Genomic DNA, 21,809 nt, shown 5'->3' on the forward strand with positions numbered 1-21,809 from the left:
GACAACATAGGTAAAGTCGGAAGAAAAAAATATAAGCTCATAAGGTATTTAAAATAACGTTTAAAATATAAGTTATATTAGCTAGTAAAATAAGCTAAAAGTTCTTTTTAAAAAACATTTACCAAACATGTCTTTTTTTGTCATATGAACTTATAAGCTATTATTTGAATTCTGATGGGCCGATCACTTTTGCTTCGAGGTCAGGAGTTAGTGTCTAGTGACAACTTTTTGGGTTGGGTTGTCTTCACTGGTGGCATGGAACCTGAGGGTGCCTTCCTAATTATGGGATTAGGAGGAAGGCCTTGATTAGGTGGGGTTTTGTTCCTGATTATGAGATTAGGAGGAAGATTTCGCTTAGGTGGAATTTTGTTTTTTGGTGTTTATTTTCGGTGTCCGCATATATATGATGCCACTATTATGTACTTCTTTTTTTTACCGATCTTTGTTCGTTTTGTGCAGAGACGGAGTTATTAATATATTTTCCGTTCAAAAAAATAAAATTATAAGCTATAAGCTCAAAATTTGACATTTTTTTTTTGTATTCAAACAACAAAAATTTAAATATTTATAGTAAATAAAATCTGATTATCGTTTCCATTAACATTTGAACTCAAGTTCATTTGAAGAATTGGCCTTCAAAAAAATTATTAAACACTTGACCCTAATAATTTGGTTATACATTTAAATCTAAAGGAGCCAAACATGATATATTCCAAATAGTATAAGAGTAGCTGTGACATTATGACACATGTAATATTATTGTTTGGACAAATTTTTTTACAAAAGGGAAATAAAAAAGTAGAAGAAAAAAAATAAACAAAAACAAAGAAGAGATTCTAATTAGTCGAACAAATACAAACGCAACATGGAATCTACTAAAAGGAAATGTGATATGACACGTGGATTCATGGAGACAACAAGACCACCTCGGTTAGAGTGGAAGAGAGCGAGAGAGAGGGAATAGTTTTATCAATGAACATTGATATTATTGATCATTTGAATACAATTTATAGAGATACAAATTGTAGTGTATTGCTTGGTTAACAAGATAACTAGAGTAATTAACTAGCGTAACTAACTCAAGTTAGTTACTAACTAACAAACTAAAGTAGTTACAACAATCAAACTAATAACCAACTTGTAAAACAAGTAACAAACAAGTTACATTGTTGATTGTTTTCACAAGTCATTGGATTGTTTTCTCAACAACCGCAACTCATAGCACCCTCTTAATTAGAAAAATACTCCCAACACAATTTCAAATCGTGATACAACTCCAATGTTTTAGCATGCAAAATGCATGGGCTACTAATGTATCCAAGGAATCCATGCCGAAAAGACCATATATATGTGATCACGAATGATACCGCCTAAACCACCCAAATTGGATTCGAGGAACACATATCTATTAAGAGCCTCCTCGCCAAACTTAGGCCACAAACCATGAAAGAAGATGAGGAGGAGGAGGAGGAGGAGGAGGAAGAAGACGACAACGAAGACGATGATGATGTAAAAGGGAGAACACTTGAACGCCAATGTCCTGGACGAAATGCTTGATACCTACAAATATATACCTATTGCGAGAGCACCAAATCCTCCACATAAATAATTGGACCAGTAGGACCAAGATTAATTAGTACTAAAGTCTTTCAAGCCAAGTGCGTAAGTTATCACGGTTCAGAGGGATGATCGAGACAAAAAGATCACACCCCCTTAGTGCGGTGGCAAAGGAACAAGTCATGAAACATATCCTCACTCTTTATTACAAATAGGGCGTAAATTAGACATTAAAAGAGATTAAAAGATAATGTTATGAGACATTAAAAGAGATGTGGCGTATATTCGTGTAATGGGCAAGGACAGGATAAGGACTCTCTCAAGGAAAAACACTTGAGGAAATGATGTGTTAAATCTAGACTCTTAAAATATAAAAAGGAGAGAATATTGTAATTTTGAAAAAGCTAATGGAGAAACATATTGCCTAAAGGAAAAAAAAAATTTGAGAGAAGAAAAATTGAAAGATCATTTTCCGCTGATTAATGACCATGGATACTTTGTCAAAAAATAATAAAAAATGACCATAGGATGGATGACGTTTTCATATCGATCACTTGATATGGGTAGTAGAAACATAAAATAAGACATTCAGATATGGATATTGTTATGTCAAAAAAAAGAGGATATGGATATTGTAATAAAAATAGGGAGGTGTTAATAGAAATTATTTAAAACAGAAAAGAATTATTGAGAAAAACTATTAATTGTTTTTTTGAGTCAGTCATGAGTTTATTTATATCTACGTAGACCTTCAAGTGATCATCAGATATATAGTATTGCTTCACTCAAGCTGTTCATTAGATTTGTAATATTAATTGGGATTGGAAAGTATATATTTAGGAATATGTGATATATGCATATATAGATAAAGATATAGAGAGAGTAGGGGTTGGTTGGTCAATAATATTTTTATTTATTTATATAGAAGAAGAAAGAGTTAAGTGTTTGAGCAGAAAAATAAATATAGTAGATGAGATTTGATCAGAAAGCGTGGTGGTTGTTGGTGGCTATGTATTCCTTCTGGCCATGGTCTAAGAAATAGGGAATGGTAAAAGCACCAATTTCCAATCAATCACTCACTTCATTTTACAAATATATATAGCTAGCTTAGTAACTTGCACGAAGGGATATAGTATATACTTTGAATCTATAATGCAACATCAACCTTGACCTGACCCGAATGATGTAGGCTTGACACTTTAGAGTACTATTTTTTAGGTTTTACGTCCAAATATATTTGGTGTCAAATTTTGTGTTAAGTCAGTCATACATAATTTTGCTCTAATTTCAATTTCTGCTAGTAGACAATGAGATTGATTTTTTAGATTAGTATGTTATTAGATTAATAGGTCATTAGATTGAATACCGAGTTTTGAAAGAAAAAAACCTATAAACACCATCTTAATGGTGTGACATATTTTTGTTTTCTCTCTTTTAAATTTATAATAACTTGGATCTAGTTTAGCCATTGTTATTATTGGTGTGATAGATTATTAAATTTATAAAGAAACCATGAATATTACTGCTTGATTAATTTCAATGATCAGTTTGACGAGGTTGGTAAAGATTGGTTAATTTGCGACTTTGAAATTTCAACCAGCTACCTAGCATACCAACCCTGTTCTTCAAACCTCAAATAGTCATAGAACAATATTGTAACGGATGCATGAGCTAGTTTTATGTATTTAATAATAATTATGTGTTGTTTACACTTTCACACCATCTTCAACAGCATATAAAACCGTTGTTAAACATATAAATAATAGTTTAATTTCAAGTGTGTTAAAATAATTGTTGCCTAATTCACAAGATTAGGCAATGATTTTGGTGACTTCCATGGATTTCTTTGTTAATACACAAACTTTTACAGTGGTTGGTATATTAAGTACTATTTTTTTTTAAACCATTGGTATAATATTGATATAATAAGCAACAATTTAAACTGCAACTAGTAATCTTGTATTATACATCACGTTATAATTCACAAATCTCCTAGACAGATGTTATTTTGAAATAGAAATAGTATAAATTTACACAAATTGATGGTATATTAGTAATAAACGGGTCTGCAAATAGGAACTCCCTTACCTTACAAGTACCTGATATGGGCTCGTTGGCCCAATAAATTGCTTTGACAATCTTTTGGAATAAAAAAACTAGAAGGGATAACCACATCCCACGTAAGTTTAAAATTAGAAAAAGTAATATTAATTTTGTGGCTAATGCTACGGCCTACGGTGGACCACCTTCACAAGTGGTCCACCGTGAACAAATAATATACCGAATATGAATTTTACGAAAGCCAAAAAATATCAAATACAAATGTTATAAAAGCATGTTGATTATCGGTGGACCGATACCGATGGTGGAAAAAAATAGCTTTCAAATTAAATGTAGAAAATTAAGAGCCCTTAAATGGAATGATTCAACAGAAAATGTCAAACTCAAACTAGGTACTAGTACTCTATTCAATGAGAAAAGTCAAACTCAAACTAACACACTCAAAGTCTCAAACTGTAGCATGAATATGAACAACATAAACAGAAACATGAAAACAAGATTGAAATCCTTCATCAAAACCCATAATCCCAATCTCAAAATCCAAACTTGCACAAAACCCATTTTCCCAATCCAAATACTCTTCCTAACTCTATGTTCTTCTCTAATCCCTGTCTTATCATACCATAAACCACCACCACTTCCAATTTTACCCCTCCCCAATGCATTTCAGCTCCAATGGCAAAAATCCAACATGGCCCTTTTCTTCCACTTCGGACCAAACACTTTCACAGACTCAGAATGGGGTACTGGTCACGCTGACCCAACAATCTTCAACCCCACAAAACTCAATGCATCTCAATGGATTCTTGTTGCTAAAGAATATGGATTTTCTCGAGTTTTGTTAACTGCGAAACATCATGATGGGTTTTGTTTATGGCCTTCTGAGTACACTGATTATTCAGTGAGGTCAAGTAATTGGAGAAATGGGAATGGTGATGTTGTTGCTGATCTTGCCGCCGCCGCGAAAGACGCCGGAGTTGGTCTTGGGGTTTATCTTTCGCCGTGGGATCGGCATGAAGAGTGTTATGGTGATACCTTGCGGTATAATCAACATTACTTGGCACAAATGACTGAGTTACTCACAAGGTAATTGTAATTAGTTGTTAATTTGATCTTTTTTATTTTGTGATTGAGGAGTTGAAATTTGAAATTGGGTTTTATTTAATTCCAGATTTGAGTTTTATTTTATGTCTTTAATGTTGGCCATTTATTTGAATACTATAACTAGTTTTGTCATTTATTTTCTAGTTCTTATGACTGTTATGTACATGTGAGTAGTTAGCTTTTTGTCTTTTTCAAATTTCAACTAGTACTAGTTTTCATTTATGGTATACGTTGCCTAGGTGCGGGTACGAATACAGGTACCGGTACCGGTAGGGGTACGACATTTTTAGAAAAACTAATGTACGTGTATGGGCATAAATTAAGGTACGGGTATGTACCCGGTACTGGTACGGGTACGTACCCGGTAATGGTACTCTCCCTCAAATGGAGTACCCGTGCATCATATATGGTATCTAATTTTTTTACAAACGTGTAATTTATGTGTTACTGATTTAGTATTTTGTTGGTCTAAACTCTCCGGTTCCCAAGGGAAGGATTGTTAATCCAGAGTTTGGTTTGGAGGTAAGTAAAGTCTTGTCAACGATTGTTCCAGCTAGGGTTCAAACTCGGGTCAGCTTTTAGTTAAATTTAGGGTGTCCAAACTAGGTTCCTTAAGCTTGTGGTCATGAGTTTGATCACTGGTCAGTGCGTGTGGAAGAACACTTGTTGGGACTTGGGAGAGGTCAGCTTTGAAAATGGATCTTTGTACCTCAAAGGATTATCTCTAGCTTCCGGCTAGAGGATACCTTCGGCAACCAACAAATAAATAAATTTAAGGTGTCTATCCGGCCTTAATTTAAGCTAAATTATGAAGTGTGCCTGGATCTTAACTTGTTATGTGATTTGAGAATGAGTACATCCTTGTCAGTTTAGAACCATGCTAGGTTTAAAGGAACCTTCTTCTTTGAACTATACGTGATTTTTATATTCTTGAAGTTGATGTTATTTGGAATGGTTTGATTGGCTTGATTTGGATTCTTGCCTCTCCATGATGCAGTGAATCTTTTTTTTTTTCTTTGACAATCTGTTGCTGATGACTATTATTTAAACTAGTTATGGAGAGATAAAGGACATTTTTTTGGATGGTGCGAAAGGAGAAGGAGAGAAGAACATGGAATATTTCTTTGAGAGTTGGTTTTCTCTCATTCACCAGCTCCAACCAAGTGCCGCAATTTATTCTGATTCTGGTCCTGACAATAGGTGGGTTGGTAATGAATATGGGATTGCTGGATCCACTTGTTGGTCTCTTTTCAACCGGTCCGTCATTGGAATTGGTGACATCGACAATGATCCAGAGTGAGTTCTCTTTCATACAAACACTCCTAATATAGTTTCCTTTGCTTTCATCTTAGTTGGTTCGTTAATTATGTCCTAGTTTCACATTATGTCTGATTAAAAGATCCGTTACATTGTCAGTCATCATCATTATCATGATCGTCTAATTAAATGCATTTTCATAAAACAATTTAGATACCTATGGAGTTAAAGTCATTGAAGTATAAGCATGTAAGCTTCAATCATTAGCTCGTTGCTGCAAATATTAATGGGAAGGCCTCACACTTGTGAATGTAGTGTAGATGGATAGAAATGGGATTTGGATTCCTGCCGTTATGGGAATACACAATCAGTGGATTTACAGCATTAGATTAATTACTTACTGGCACCTTTCTCTTGAAATTATTGACTGCATGAAATCCAATGCTGTAAATCCACCAACTGCATGACAACTTGTTCTCTCGACATTTGGCAGCAAGGGATCCAAATCCATAGAAATGCTTTCAAGTGGCATGCCGAAAATGTACTAGTCTCACTCTCATGATTGCATAGGGTGAGTGGTCCTCTTATTTCTAAGATTAGGTTATTTGGATTTTCTTATTTGAGCTAGTCTATTGTGATAAACACTTATGAGACTGTTTGGGCGAGCTTATGAAAACAGCTTATGACATATGCATAAGTTATTTTCAGCTTACTTCCATAAGCTCTCCAGGATAACTAATGAAAGTAACTAATAGCTTATAAGTAAACAATTTGACTTTCTTTTATCTTTTATTATTGAAATATCTTACACATAAGTGCTTATATGATAAGCGCTTATAATTTAGCTGTTTATCCAAACAAGGCTTAAGATTGTTACTTATCAAAGTTTTGGGGAATCTAACAGATACCTAAAGCAAGGAGATCCATTTGGTTCTGAATGGGTGCCTGCTCTTTGTGATGTCTCTATCAGACCTGGTTGGTTTTGGCATCCTTCAGAACATCCAAAATCTGCGAGGAAACTACTTGAAATATACTATACTTCCGTTGGTCGAAACTGTAAGCTGTTATTGAATGTCCCCCCAAACTCCTCGGGCCTTATTTCATCTGAAGATATTCAGGTTCTTCGAGAGTTCAGCGAACTCCGTCGCTCCATATTTTCCCACAATTTGGCTGCAAGTGCTTCACTTAATGCCAGCAGCACTAGAGGAGGTATCCGAGATTCTCGCTTTAGTCCATACAAAGTTCTTGAAGAAGGTATACACACTTATTGGGCTCCCGAGGAGAGCCAAACTAAATGGATATTGTACATAAATCTCAAAGAACTAGTATCCTTTAATGTTCTACAAGTTCAAGAGCCTATTCAAATGGGACAAAGGGTGATTGAGTTTCATCTTGAGGCTTTGAACCGAGACGGTTTATGGAAGCGAGTTGTAAATGGCACCACAATTGGATATCAGAGGCTGTTGCTGTTTCCGAAACTAAAATCTCAGTATTTGAAGCTAGTTGTAGACAAGTCAAGGGCAGAACCTTTGATATCTTACTTAGGGATCTACATGGATCCAGTTACAATTTTGAATGAGAATGTATCTGATAAAAGATCGGCTACCTATTTCAATGGAACTCAATTTCTTCGCAGTACCACGAACAATAGTTCTCACAGTGCTACAATGTAAACTTTTATGTTGTTGATTTTTTTTTTTTTTTTATGTAATTGTAAAATTTGTTAACATTTTAAATGGAGCGTGGGCAGTCGATTTTTTCAGCTCCTTTATAATTCTTCCAAGTGTGGAGACAACATCAGGAGGTTATATGATTATATCGACGACCAAATTTGATGGATGCTTTACTTAAAGTTCTTCAATGCACAATTTATGAGTAGAAGCAAGAATACCAAGAACAATACAAGAACATAGGAGAAAACAATTATATTTCATTCACTTTTCTAATGAACTCAAACAAAACATCATTATTGTGTAGACAACATCTGTGTGATTTTTATTTTGAGTTGAGTGCATTATTTTGTCCTTACTGCTAGTTTCCCTTGCATCCAATCTTGTAACATCTGAAGTGCTGCTTTTGGTTGATCCATAGGAACCATGTGACCAGCCTCTTTCACCTATTATTCCAAACAAATACAGTTAAACACAACTGAATCGACAACTACGATGCAATAACACAGACATGAACACCAAACACAACACTGATACGTGAACACCTGTAATAATTAGAGATAATGAAATATCTAATGTGCCGGTGTCAGACACGAGATATGCCTTTGATGTGAAGTGTCATTGTTACATAGATCAATAGTAATAAGTTCAAGAATACATCCTTAAACACAAACCTTGAGGAAAGCTAGAGGTCCATGGCTTTTTAGAATTCCTGCTTCTTCACTATCAACCAAATAAGAAATTGCAGGAGATGAATAAAATTCTTTTTGACCTGACCACTTCATGGCATCAACCCACCTTGAATTCCCTACCAAATGACAAGCACATTAATAAGTCTAACAAACAAATTTGAGATTATATTTTGACACAAGAAATATTTGTTTTAGCCTAGTTAATGAGCTCCAATTAAGAATGATTTGTTCGATATAACCCGAGTTCGAATCCTGACTAGAACAATCTTTGGTCAGATTTTATTTGTCTCAGCCAAACTAGAGGGTTAAAACTAAAAAATTGAGCTTACCAAGCCAATTGCATATGAGATCATATTCTCCAGCATACACAAGCACCTTGATTCCATCCTCAAGAAGAGCAGGAATACCAACTTCTAGATTTTTCATCCAATCCTCCAACATGGCCTCATATACCGCGCCACTGCAAGAAACAAATTCCACGTCCCCAACACCTAAAACTTCCCTTACTGTCTTCAAGTTCAAGAATGTGTCCATTTTGGAGAAGTCATACAAGAGATCTTCAGATTTCTTTCTGATGTCGTAGTACTGCACAGTCGAATAATATAATGCATTAGTGAACTCAAACTTCATTATTTTCATACCGTCTTTGATCATACAGAGCTTTTCTTTTTTGATATCATACATTAATGTCGCCGGCAAATGCCAAGATCATATCGAATATTTCAAGGCAAATACTTCTTGCATTCTCGCACGCACCACCACCTTTAATGCCTAACAAATAAAATACAAATTATGAGTGTCCAAGAGGGAAAATGACGCGTAACTTGCACAAAAAATCAGTAAAATTTTCTATTTATGATTGAGAAGGGAAATCAAATTCGATTTTATACCACAATCTTCTATGGCCTTTTGACATTGTGGGAGCATCTTGTTGATATAGTCATGTTCAGACTTATTAATTAGTCCATTGTCTAATGCAAAATCTGTATATGCATTGAATTGAATTTCAGGATTGGTTAATCCATTCCCAATAGCAAATCCCTATTCATTATAAAGGATTACCAAATTAGTTTACATTCCATTGATATTTTTTCAACAAGGGTTTACTTTACATGAATATAATGTTCATTATATGACAAAGTAATAATACTTTTAGATTTATATGAATTCCTTCATTTGCCTTGTTTCCTTGGTGAACTCTGGATGCAAAAGCTGGAATGTAATGACCAGCATATGATTCTCCAGTAATATAAAAATCATTCTTAGTGAATTGAGGGTGCTCCTTGAAAAATGCCTGTCATTGTAGTAAAAATTAGATATATAGTATGTAATGTGAATCAAGTTTAGCCACTTAATAGAAGTGATTAATTCTATTAGTAAAGTATTCATTTAAAATATTATTATGAGATTATTTTCATTAATCATTGAATTACCTGCAAGAAGTCATACAAATCATTGCTAATGCCATCTTCGTCATAGCGAATATCACTATCATCAGTGGTATAGCTAAAACCTGTTCCTGTGGGTTGGTCTACAAATATAATATTTGACGCCTACATACAAGAAAAAGTAAATGTTGCAAGATGATGATCATACACAAGCGTAGTAACTCGTAAACCCTCAGGTATCGAGTTTGAATTCTACTGATAAAGAAAAAAGACCATATATGAATGAGAATTAATAGGTACCGCGTCCCATCCATATTGATTCCAAACAAGGGACGAGTTGTTGTCCTTTGAAAATTGAAAAGGACCATTTTCATAAAACAAAGCAAGTGCACTGCTGCATCCTGGACCTCCAGTTAACCATATGACAACAGGATCATCCTTACTGTTTCGAGATTCAAAGAAAAAATAGAACATTCTGCAATTGACAGAACAAATTATTCAATTGAAACATGTCTATGCAAAATTGCACACACTATTATGAACAAAACAGAACTAAAAATAACAAAAAAAATAGTACTAATACCTGCATAAGACATTTACCTTGCAGCTTTGGAATGAGGAAGACTATAATACCCTGCATGATGACCAAGTTCTTTAACAGAAGGATCAGAGTCAACAAAACCAGGGAAAGTGAACTTCTTCTCAACAATATTTCCATGAACAAAATGAGGAACATTCTTTGGTATGTTTATGGAATGTTTTGGAAAAAGATTAAGTCCTCTTATGAGATTTTCGGCTGTTAATTTTTTTGGAAAGGGTGCAGTTGAAGAAACGATATAGTCATTGTTTTTGGGAGTAGATGGAGATGAGAATGAAGGTGAAATGAAGAGCAACAACATTGTAAAAGATAGATACATTTTGAGGAGCCTTAGTGATGATGCTATGTTGTTTTGTTTTGGTTGATGAATGGAAGAAATGGTTGTGTATATTTATAGTACTTAATATAACTATGCAAAATTGTTTTGGTTTCTATAGTTAAGAAGTCTCATATCGGTTTGCAAGATGACATGAATCTGTGTTTATAAGTGAGGGCAATGCTCACTGGTTTTGTAAGGATGAGTTAGGCCCAAAACTCAATTATAAGATGTATGGTAAATGAAAAAAGTTGTGTTGAGTTGGATGGAGTCCTTCCGCCGGTCGTCCAATTAAAATTTAATAAATCTGTTTTAAATTTTTAAAGTAATTTAATAAAAAAAAAGGTTTTAAATTTGGATCATATGATCTTGATTGAAAGGTAAAATATTTCCCGACCTCATGCAATTTGAATCTGAGTTAACAGTTTCCAACAATTTTAGAGTAAGCCACTAAATTATTTGTGACTTTATAGGACACTATCAAATAAGTTTTAATATTTTGAATATTTTTAAGCATTTTTCAACCATTTTTGAGAGGAGGCTTCATGGTTAGAGAGATCTTAGAGTAAGAGAGACAAAGATCGAGAAATTCTTAGGTTTTCAAACGTAAGAGTGTGTTTGGATGGGGGAATTTTTTGAGGTAAAGTAATGTTTTGAGGGAATTCAATTGATTTGAGGTGAATTCCATTGTTTGGATGAAAATTTGAAGAATTTTCAAAATGATGGAAATTTATGAAGTATTTTGTTCAAGTTAAATTTAGAGAATTTCAAAATGACACCTAAAACCAAAGAATTTGAAATTCCTTCTTCTCTATAAACTTTTAAAAATTATTAATTGATCGTAAAACCTAAAATCGACGATAAACGCTAAATCGGCCGAAAATCCAAAAAATCGGCAGAAAAAATCTAAAATCGGTCAAAAGCCCAAAAATCGACTATAAACCCTAAAATCGGCCGAAAACCAAAAAAATCGGCAGAAAAACCTAAAATCGGCCAAAATTAAAAAAATCGACAATAAACCCTAAAATCGGCCGAAAAACCAAAAATCGACCGAAAATCCAAAAATCGGCCGAAAACCTAAAATCGGCCAAAATCCAAAAAATCAACTATAAACCCTAAAATCGGCCGGCAACCCGAAAAATCGGCAGAAAAACATAAAATCGGCCAAATTTCCAAAAATCGACTATAAACCCTAAAATCGGCCGAAAACCCAAAAAATTGGCCGAAAAACCAAAAATCGACCGAAAACCCAAAATCGGCCAACATCCAAAAAATCGTCCGAAGAATCTAAAATCGTCCCTAAACCCAAAAAACTCGGCCGAAAACCTAAAATCGACCCAAAATCCTGAAATCGGCTATAAACCCCAAAATCGGCCAAAAAACCTAAAATTGACTATAAACCCATTTTTCGGCCGATATTAGGGTTTATAGTCGATTTTTGGGTTTGTCAGTCGATTTTTGGGTTTATAGTCGATTTTTGGGTTTTTTGCCGATTTTTGGTTTTTCTGCTGATTTTTTGGGTTGCTGGCCGATTTTAGGGTTTATAGTCGATTTTTTGGATTTTGGCCGATTTTAGGTTTTCGGCCGATTTTTTGGGTTTTCAGCCGATTTTTGGAATTTTGGCCGATTTTTTGGGTTTTCGGCCGATTTTAGGGTTTATAGTTGATTTTTTAGCTTTTGGCCGATTTTAGGTTTTTTCTGCCAATTTTTTGGATTTTCGGCTGATTTAGCGTTTATCTTCGATTTTAGGTTTTTCGGCTAATTTTAGGTTTATGGACGATTTTATTAAAATAAATAAAATTAAATGAAGGAAATTCAATTACATTATCCAAACAAAGAATTTTACAATTGATGGAATTTCAACACTTTATCCAAACACTGGAATTTGAAAATCAAGGGAATTCAATTGAATCAATTGAATTGCCTAGTATTTAAAATCCCTTGAATTTCTAGAATCTCTCATCCAAACACACTCTAAGCATTTGGTGCTCTTTGGGGTTGATATCTAAGGTTGGGAAACAGAACACAAATATTATGGGTAGTGAGATTCATGTTTATCTTTGTTAATAAGAGTTTAAGAGAAATTAGTAGAAATTAGGGTTTGTTATTTGAGATCTCTTAAATCCTCAATTATATCGTAAAGACTCCTTCGGAGAACTATTATCATCTTCAAACGTATAGGTTAATTTTAAGCCAACTGAATAAACAACTTTTGTCTATGGTAGTCCTCTGACTCCTCTCTATTCTTGATTTAGTTTGATTAAATTTTCTTACACTTAAATTGCTAAATATTATTTTTATTCTTATTGTTTGACCGATTTAGATTTTGTTCTCACATTTACTTGTTCCACACACACTTTTTTTTTGTCAAGTAGAAAGAGATCTGAATTCGAATCCTGGATCTGTCCCTACATGAAAAATACAATATCCTTATCAATTGAGCTATGCTTATGGGGTCTCCACACATCTTTGTGGCAGGTGTAAGTTTGATTTTGGAAATTTCACACCGTAATTGGTTCAAGCATTAAACTATTTTTCAATACTAGTTAAAAACTCGTGCATTCGCATGGGTCTATTGACTTTTATTCAATATTTAAGTTTGTCATTATATATATATATATATATATATATATATATATATATATATATATATATATATATATATATATATATATATATGTATATATTAGGGTAAAAGTTTATTTATAATAAAATATTTAAATAATATTGTTAAAATATAAGTGAAACTATTGTGTTATTTCCTGTAAAATTTACTAAATGAATAAATTATCAATGACAAATATTTATCCAATTTTTGATGTATTAGTGACAAATAATGGTCAAGTGTAATTTTCTAATAAAAAAACTAGAAATTTGATTAGGAATATTTAGGGTATTTTAGTAAATTTTATAGTAATTATAATTTATTATTATATTTTTTATAATAACTTTTAAGCGTGTAGATTGTTCTGTCTTGTTACTTTCTACAATTTATTTTATTCCTATTTTTAAGCATGTCATCTTTTTATTGTATTTATCTTATATTATTTCTACATTTTTTTGTGAAATCACAATGAAGGATACAAAACTTGGAATGTGGTTAAAACTACTAATGATAAATTAGTAAATATGGTAGTAATCGATTTTAATATATTAGTAATAGATTTCTAACTCGGTACGTCTTGTGCCAGGGAGGCTGATTCAGTTAATATATCTCTTGTTCAAAAAAAAATAGATTTCAATAGTAGAAGCTAATTTGTAAAAAAAAAAAAAAAAAAAAAAAAAAAAACTAAAGAGACGGATTCCGTCTAATCTAATTATAGAGTATGGAGTTACTTAGATTTCATTCAATAATTGATTTAGATATTTGTAGACATTATCTTGTGAGGTGGATTTTTATTTAGTTGTTTAATTGGATCTTCTAATTTTTTGACTCTTTTAACCTATTACCTTTTTAATCTAATTAATTCCATATATACTATATCATAATAATTCCTACTCTACTGCTAGTTTTGCTTATCAAAAAAAAAAAAACTGTTAGTTTTGTTAACACAACAATTATTTAGTTCTTTAAACTCTTTTTAACTAAAATTAGAAATGGTTTGGTTTTCTGTCAATAAAGAAATGTTTCTTTAAGCTACTATAATTCCATGTCATTGTTTTTCTCATGCCAAATTTTTCATGTCATTATGTACAAAAAGGTGTCACTCACCTAAAAAGATAATGTTGAACATGAAGAAAATTATGTCAATATCCAAAATTGTAATGTGAAAGCCAATTTAATAAGTAATAGGTACATCGAATATTTTTCACGAGGTCATAGAATATGTGGGAAAGTATTACGTCATTAAGTCATTTAAGTGTATATTAGACAAATTTTATAAATTTTGTATTTAAACAACTAGTAAGAAGTTGAAGATATATATTTTTTTAACGACCTAAAATGAGATATAATAATAAAAAAGTCTCCTCAACACAAAATGTGCTAAGAGAAATTGAAGATATATAAATAACAATAATATGTATGGAATAAGTAAAAAGTACCGGAGACAATGGTTAAAATAAATAAAAATAATAATATAATTTTTAAAATTATATATTTAATATCTTGAAATTTTATAAAAGAATATTTTTTAATGAAACTTTTTTACTTCTATTTTCATTTTTATTTTCTTAACCATGCATTATTTAGCATCATAATAGTGTATATATGTTAAAATTATTTTTATATTATCTTATGACTGCACTCAAGAAAAAATCAAAACTTAAACCTCAAATCATTATAATATCAAATAAAAAAATAATTATATAGAATATATATTCTTTTGGTCTAGTTAGTTGTGGTGGTCTCTTTCAGAACTCAGATGATAGATGATTTAAAAGATATTCTCACAAAATTGGAACTTGTGATTATCTGTGCGTTGAAATGTGAGGTATGTACTTGGGAATGCAACTAGTTTGGAGACATAATTTCCACCATCTTCAAGTGGAAATCGACTCAAAAACTCTAATTGACATGATCACTGGAAAAGTAAAAAATCAATGGCAATCCGCCCATCTTGATTCGTCATATACAAGAGCTTTTAAAATTGAAATGGTAAATACATTTCAATCACACTTTGCGGGAAGGAAATAGAAATACTAATGGCTGGCTAATTTTAGTTTTTGTATACTACCCAAATCCCTCATCACTACACTAAACCCAGTAGACATTTGCTACTTTAAAACAAAGACTCGTTTCTAATTGATCCTTATGACATTTTGTCTCTTATGATCAACCTATATATCTTACAACATTTTTGTTTTTTTCCTCAACTTTGATTAACTACATATTTGTTTTTTTTTTCCCTCAACCTTAACTAGGAAATAACAGACATGTGATTGGTGCGTAGAGTGTGTAAATGAAGCACGGAAATGATACAAGTATCATTTTAACTACACAAAAAGACCACAGCTAAATGGAAATTTTTGACACATGTCAATCACACATACAATCTGCACAAATCCTAGCTGGAAGAATTTGAAAAAATTTGCTTCTTTTGGCCAGCAATTTGAATTTTATTTCCCTCTCATTCATCACTTAGCTTGCTGGGCCATAAACATATGTCCAGCCCAACAAGGCCCAACCAAGCCCGGTCCTGTTTGTTGAAAAGAATAAAAAAAACGCATGCGGGCAAAACAGGACAGTGGAGGAGCATCGATAAGTTGTTTTCATTGTTTCAGAATGCAGAACTCCTCTTCTTCTTTTGGTATGAAATTTGAAACCATTTTCACAACCAAAAAGTTTCAGTCACTTATTGATGCAACATCTTCTTCAAACCAGTTTCACGTATTGTGTGAGTCATCCCTTTCATTGCAGAGTTTTGTATCTTTCTTAGGTCAGGTCACTTTCACAATTCACAAGTAAGACTAACAAACCGGGAATTCTTTCATTTGAAATTCAAAAACCTCTTTCATTTAGCTTCCTCTCTTTTTTCGATTCTTTCATTTCTCCCTCTCTTTTGACAAACTCAGAGAACGAATGATGAAGCAGAGAACACGACTGCAACGAAGGTATGCACTTCAGATCCATTTTTCGTTTTTTGATTTACAGATTCATATTTATTTTTGAATTCCAGATCTATTCTATTTTTGTTCTTCAATTTATGTTGATGATGCTTCTTCATTCCTCACATCGTGTTTTTTTCTTCTTCTTCTTCTTCATGTGCAATCAGAGATTGCTGCTGACGAATCTGAGAAATAAGGTATGTCATTTAACCGTATTATATGAATTTGGGGGAGCTGTTCTCTCCCCGTAATTTTCTATTTTTGTTCTTGCCTTGGATTTCATGATTTTTTATTACGTTTTTTTTTTGCTTTGAATTTCATGACTAATTAAATGTGCCCTTTCATTAAGGTATGTAAATACATGGGGTTTCTGCAATTTTCACGGCTGGAGAAGTATCCAAATGAAGCAGGTATGTTTTTTAATTTTCTAAATTATTGTTTAAATATTTTGCTATAATAATTGTTTTTCTAATTCCTTTGATTCAATGTTTACTTTAATTGGTGTTCCTAATTCCATTTATTTATTTTTATGTTTGTGTGATTTTTTGGATGATCAGATTTATGATTGAATAAAAATGGACCAAAGTGTTTCAGAATTCAATTACCAGATATTGTTGTTCATGAATTTGAGGAAAAAGGTATGTTTTCTTCTTTGAAATGCCTATTCTTCTTCAATACTGTTTCTTATATCCGATTTTACGATCCTTTTTCTATTTCTTTGAAAATATTGTTGCTTAGTTGTCATATTTATTAGGATTTGTTTCTATCGTTTAGTTAATAATCCCTACTTTTTAGGAGTTAGTGGCGTTTAGATGGTTTTCTCCAATGATTGATTTGTTTTTGTTAAATTTCAGATTTTTTTTTAGATTTGTATCAATTTTAATTAGTTTTATTTGTTATTTGTAAACTTTAATCTTTGCTTGAGGCCAAACAAAAAAATCTCCTTGCAGGACTGATGCTGCTGCTACTGTTGTTTTCTGCTTTGTTGGAATCAATTTCAAAATTCAATTTCTCCCATTCTTTTTCAATATCTAAACTCACTTTCTTACTCATCTCTCTCCATTTTTTGTTGATTCTTCGAACTTCTTCTATCTCCATGAATCAACCTTCTTGGATGGCACAAGCCACAATCTCCAAAGGTTTCAAATTGCTTCTCCATATGTTATTTTATGATTTAATTTAATCACATGTTTAATTTTTTGTCTATGTTTGCAAATTAGGTTTTCTTCTCCATCGAATCCTCCAACCTGTTTCAAGACCCATCCCGCAGGTAATTTCAGTTTCGTTCTTTAGAGATCCAAAATATTTTCACTTCCTTGCTTTTATCCACGTGTATGAAATCAACTGTAATAATCTATTTGCTCTTTGCAGGCCAAAAGATTTGTAGACTATTTGGCTACTTTGGTCCTCTAAATGAAGTTTTCATGCTTGTGATTATTATATTAGGTAAGCTTATTTACTGTCTTAAAACACAACTTATATATAGCTTCTATGTGTTGTTTTAATTTAAAGTTTTAATTTTCCTGTTTGATGTGTTACATGTGAAGTTGTATAGTGTTATATAGAAATTGATTGATATTTCTAATTTCAAACATGAGTTTGAATCTGCTTGAATGGTAGTTTATAATATTTGAATGGATTGTCTACTTTATTTTAATTTTGATTGTAACTGATATGTTGCTTTGTAGTTTATCAATTGGTTTTGCTACACCAATAAATAACTATTGTTATACATGAAATAGTGAAGAGGATTGGTTGCATCCTCCAAAAAAATAGGTTTTGATATTTTATTGATTACAAATTAGTAGATCTAATGTTTATTTGTTTATCTTTTTGATCAGTTTATATGTATTGAGCACACTATTATTTAATTGTGAGATGCTAATTTGAATAGTTTGGGATCAAAGACTACTTTTTTTTTTTGTTTTGGTAAATTAGTTTGGATTATTGGAGAAACCAGTTCCTATTTTTCCTCAAAAAACCCATGTTGATAGCAACCTCTTTTTAGTTTGATTTCAAGTTATTAACTAATATAAAATATCCTATCAATTGGTGTTTACCTCTTTTTAGTTACTATTTTTTGTATTTATTCTTTTTATATCGATTTTGGAAAAGAGGTTTTTGAAAAGATTGTTGATGACAGGGATATGACAAAGATTGTTACCATTATTGCATTCTCTTTGATGAAAGTAATATTCTTAAATTAGCTTCGAAAATGTTTTCACAAATTAAAGAACACATAGGTTTCAATTCAATAAGATTGGCTTTAAGAGGCATGAATTCAAAAAGATTGGCTTTAAGATTTCAATTCTTGAATTGGCTTTAAGTTTGTAATTGTTTTATCTATTTTTTCTTTGAAATCAGAAATTATTTACTCTAGCTAATGTGGGTGACTATGAGTTTGTCTATTGAAAGAATCTAAACAATATGCAGCTACTAATTTGCATGAGTTTGTCTATTCAAATTAGTAACTGTTGCTACTAATATGAAGCCCATTTTCATTTTTAATTAGGATAATTTTTATGAGTTTGTTTTGACTATGAGTAAGTTTTATGAACATACTTATTTCTTTTAGCTTTGTTAAACTTTGGCATATTACTTATTGTGCACTTCATGGAGAAAAGGAATTATTAACCTTTTTCTATATCAACATTGTTGAAGGTTTTAGAACCAGTCTCTTTGAATGCTTTTCATTTTTGTTTTTAAATAATGCAAATATCTGATCTATTTCTTTTTTGGATTTTCAATTCAGCAGTTAACTTTACATTATTAATCTTTTTTGTGGTTAGAGCACATTGGATAGTGCAATGGGTTGCTAGCTTTTTACCAATATTTTATAGCCTTATGTTCACTTTTAATTTCATTTGTAACAGATGGTTAAGAAATTTGTCTAATCATTTACATTACCAATTTTGAATCCCAGTTCATGCCTTGGACTCAATGAAATGTGTGGCTGCCAGAAGAGGATATTTACATTAAGTTTCTTACTTCCTTTTCATTGATGAAGAACGAGGTAGTACATTAAGCTATCTTCCATAAATTAATTTATTATTGCTATCTATCTTTTATATTTGTTCATTATCCTATAAATGTATTTGTTTTTATTTTCCGATCTACTGAGTTTGAAGTGTATGAATGATCGCTAGCATGGAGTAAGTAACATGAAGGCTAACATAAAGGTTAACCAAAAACCCTTTTATACAATATTTGTATTCTGGCAAAAGCTCGAAAAACTTTAAAACCAATTATGAAGGCTTGAACCAGAATGTGTTGGTGATTTTTACAAAAAAGATGAAGCCATGGATGTTGTTGATAGAATTATGAATTATGAAGGCTAACCTGAATGTGTTGGTGATTTTTCTCTTCTTTTTTTTTGTTTGTTTTGGTATATATAGTCTGAAATAATACTTTGTGCTACTAAATACATGCAACACTTTCTTTAATTTTCTCATTATCTAGAGTTCACTTCATTTAAACATGTTATCAAATTTATTCTTCTTTTGGTTGGTAACTCCTTTTGATAACTCATCTTTTGTTGATATAAAACTCTTCCAAATTCTATAATATTTGTTGAAGTTGGATTAGTGTTCCATTAGTTTATATGTGATGGGTGTACCATGTACAGATCTGCCAATAAAATTTTGGTGTATGCAAATTCTATAACCCTTTTAATAACTCATCATGATATGAATTGTGTTTTGCAGATAGATTTTGGGGTTTGTGGGAATTGTGTTCTATTTTCTTAGATTTACCTCTTTTTGACCAAATATTACAGAGCATGTCATACGGAAAAGATTAGAAAGGAAGGAGCAAGAAGATTAGCTAAAGATTGAGTGCAACTAAGATAGATATAGTTTGTAATAAATATAATACCCTTAAATGTTGAATAAAATCACTGTCTAACATTGTTTTTCCAATATAATTATGCTTATTCAATAGCTTTAAAGCATTGCTTTATAGTTTAGCTTTTTTTTCAAATGCATTGATTTGGTGAATTAGTCTTCAATTAGATTTATTTTGGTTTTTTGTTTTTTATTTTTCCTTTTTGTTGATAGTTTCATTGCATTTTCTACGTTGCTCTATAGTTTTTCAATCACATTAATTATTAACATTCATATTCACGATGAAGCTAACCGTATTAGTATAAAACAAAATACGTTTAAAACGTTCTCTTTATTAATCAATTCTTATAAGACGGGAGGTTATAGTATATACTATTGATATTATTTTTTTTGTTCGATCTGATGTTAGCGAGGAAGAATATATATCGGAAAGTTAATGCAAGGATGAGGAAATAGACAAATGAAAAAGTAAGTGGAAGTGAGGATGAAAGCAAAGTAATGAAAGCAAAGTAATTGAAAGGATTAGTTTTCTTTGGATGTAGCTAAGTCGCCTCCAATTTTGAAACTAGAGGAATTCACTATATCATAAATTAAACTTGCACATTTAATAAAATCTGTTTATGATCCATTAAGTTTAGGCATAAACATGATACTTCATACTTGATTTGGTGTTAGTGTTGTGGCTACTGGACATAAGTGTGTTCTCCTTTAATGTGTCCTTTGTTATAAGGATCAGATGTATTTATTCCATACTTTTAAATTATAACCTGCATCGGCTTAGAATGACACAAGTCATTAGATTGCTCTAATTTATTCTATTTTGTGAGGTTTTGACTCTGATTCATGGCAGATAACCTGACACAAGTCAACTATGAAATACCGTCAGACAAAAAAATTCCACATCTTTTGGCAAAATAGCAGTTCAATATCAAGCTTAAATTTTGAATTTGGAGTTAGACAAAAGTTATGTATTTTAGGACTTTACGAAAACTATGATTTAAATTTTTTTCTTATTATGTTTTCTATCCTCGGGCAAGTGAATTATGTAACCTTAGTTGTAGTAATAACTTCATTCTATTTCTTAACAAGTACATTGAAGAATATTTGAAGAAGTACATTTCCATTTCTATTATCTAAGAAGTATGCTTAATTTCTGCACAAAATATTTGAGAACTACTGCCTCTCATACCACATCCTCACCAAAAGAACATATTAATATGTGAGAAAAACATAGAAGTACTGACGTTTTTCTTTTCTTTTTTGTAGTGTAGTGTAGGATTACAAGTATATTATCTTTTAATAGATATAAATATAACTTATAAGTGTACAAACATAAAAACACCAAGAAAATGAGGTAAGTGAAGCATAGTTTTGTCTTAATTTTAAATTTCTTTTTCTTTCTGAAATTAATGGTTTAGTTATATATCCAGTTATATGTAAAAGTTAGCATATTTCTATTTTGGAAAATTTTCTTTGGTACAGTGTAAACATTCACTTTGAAAAGGAACAAAGAGTAGTAGGCAATAGGCAGTATCCTTGATTTGAAATGAAGAAAACAAAACGAAATACCATTGATAGTTAAAATTTTTGTCACTATTGTTCGATTCTTACAACACGCTACCTTTTGGCACTCCCCGTGCAATGTCAATATTATAGAGGGATTGAATTTTAAGTTATCTCATTTTATGGAAACAATTTTATATAGAATAAATTGTAGGTTTTAAAAGTGAAAATTTGTTGACATAAAACACGAGGAGTGTCCCATATGGATGCTGAA

At 31.7% G+C, this 21,809-nt stretch overlaps 3 protein-coding genes across 15 annotated transcripts; 2 read left to right on the forward strand and 1 right to left on the reverse strand.

Moving 5' to 3' along the window:
* The first annotated feature begins 4,009 nt into the window (after positions 1-4,009).
* On the forward strand, positions 4,010-8,005 carry LOC123899484 (alpha-L-fucosidase 1-like). Its single transcript, XM_045950620.1, has 3 exons — positions 4,010-4,704; positions 5,776-6,018; positions 6,884-8,005. Exons 1-3 carry the CDS (start codon positions 4,079-4,081, stop codon positions 7,650-7,652), a joined length of 1,638 nt encoding a protein of 545 aa, XP_045806576.1. The 5' UTR covers positions 4,010-4,078; the 3' UTR covers positions 7,653-8,005.
* LOC123896652 (serine carboxypeptidase-like) lies at positions 7,994-11,190 on the reverse strand. The gene is made up of 10 exons (XM_045947017.1): positions 11,169-11,190; positions 10,330-10,669; positions 10,030-10,204; positions 9,775-9,894; positions 9,492-9,635; positions 9,232-9,382; positions 9,024-9,112; positions 8,671-8,926; positions 8,324-8,457; positions 7,994-8,095 (listed from the first exon to the last, which is right to left on the reverse strand). The coding sequence occupies exons 1-10, from the start codon at positions 11,188-11,190 to the stop codon at positions 7,994-7,996; spliced, it is 1,533 nt and encodes a 510-aa protein (XP_045802973.1).
* Positions 11,191-15,594: 4,404 nt separating this feature from the next.
* On the forward strand, positions 15,595-20,136 carry LOC123899486. 13 transcript variants are annotated; one of them, XM_045950626.1, is made up of 7 exons: positions 15,595-16,046; positions 16,158-16,196; positions 16,540-16,600; positions 17,411-17,460; positions 17,562-17,636; positions 19,064-19,369; positions 19,895-20,136. In XM_045950626.1, exons 1-5 carry the CDS (start codon positions 15,811-15,813, stop codon positions 17,575-17,577), a joined length of 402 nt encoding a protein of 133 aa, XP_045806582.1. In that variant the 5' UTR covers positions 15,595-15,810; the 3' UTR covers positions 17,578-17,636; positions 19,064-19,369; positions 19,895-20,136. The 13 variants fall into 13 exon arrangements, 9 of the variants coding, with proteins under 9 accessions (XP_045806582.1, XP_045806578.1, XP_045806579.1 ...); XM_045950622.1 differs by having other exon boundaries at positions 19,114-19,369; XM_045950623.1 differs by having other exon boundaries at positions 19,114-19,369; positions 19,966-20,136.
* The last annotated feature ends 1,673 nt before the right edge of the window (positions 20,137-21,809 follow it).

The sequence above is a fragment of the Trifolium pratense genome, linkage group LG7 (assembly GCF_020283565.1).
Source record: "Trifolium pratense cultivar HEN17-A07 linkage group LG7, ARS_RC_1.1, whole genome shotgun sequence".
Classification (NCBI taxonomy): Eukaryota; Viridiplantae; Streptophyta; class Magnoliopsida; order Fabales; family Fabaceae; genus Trifolium; species Trifolium pratense.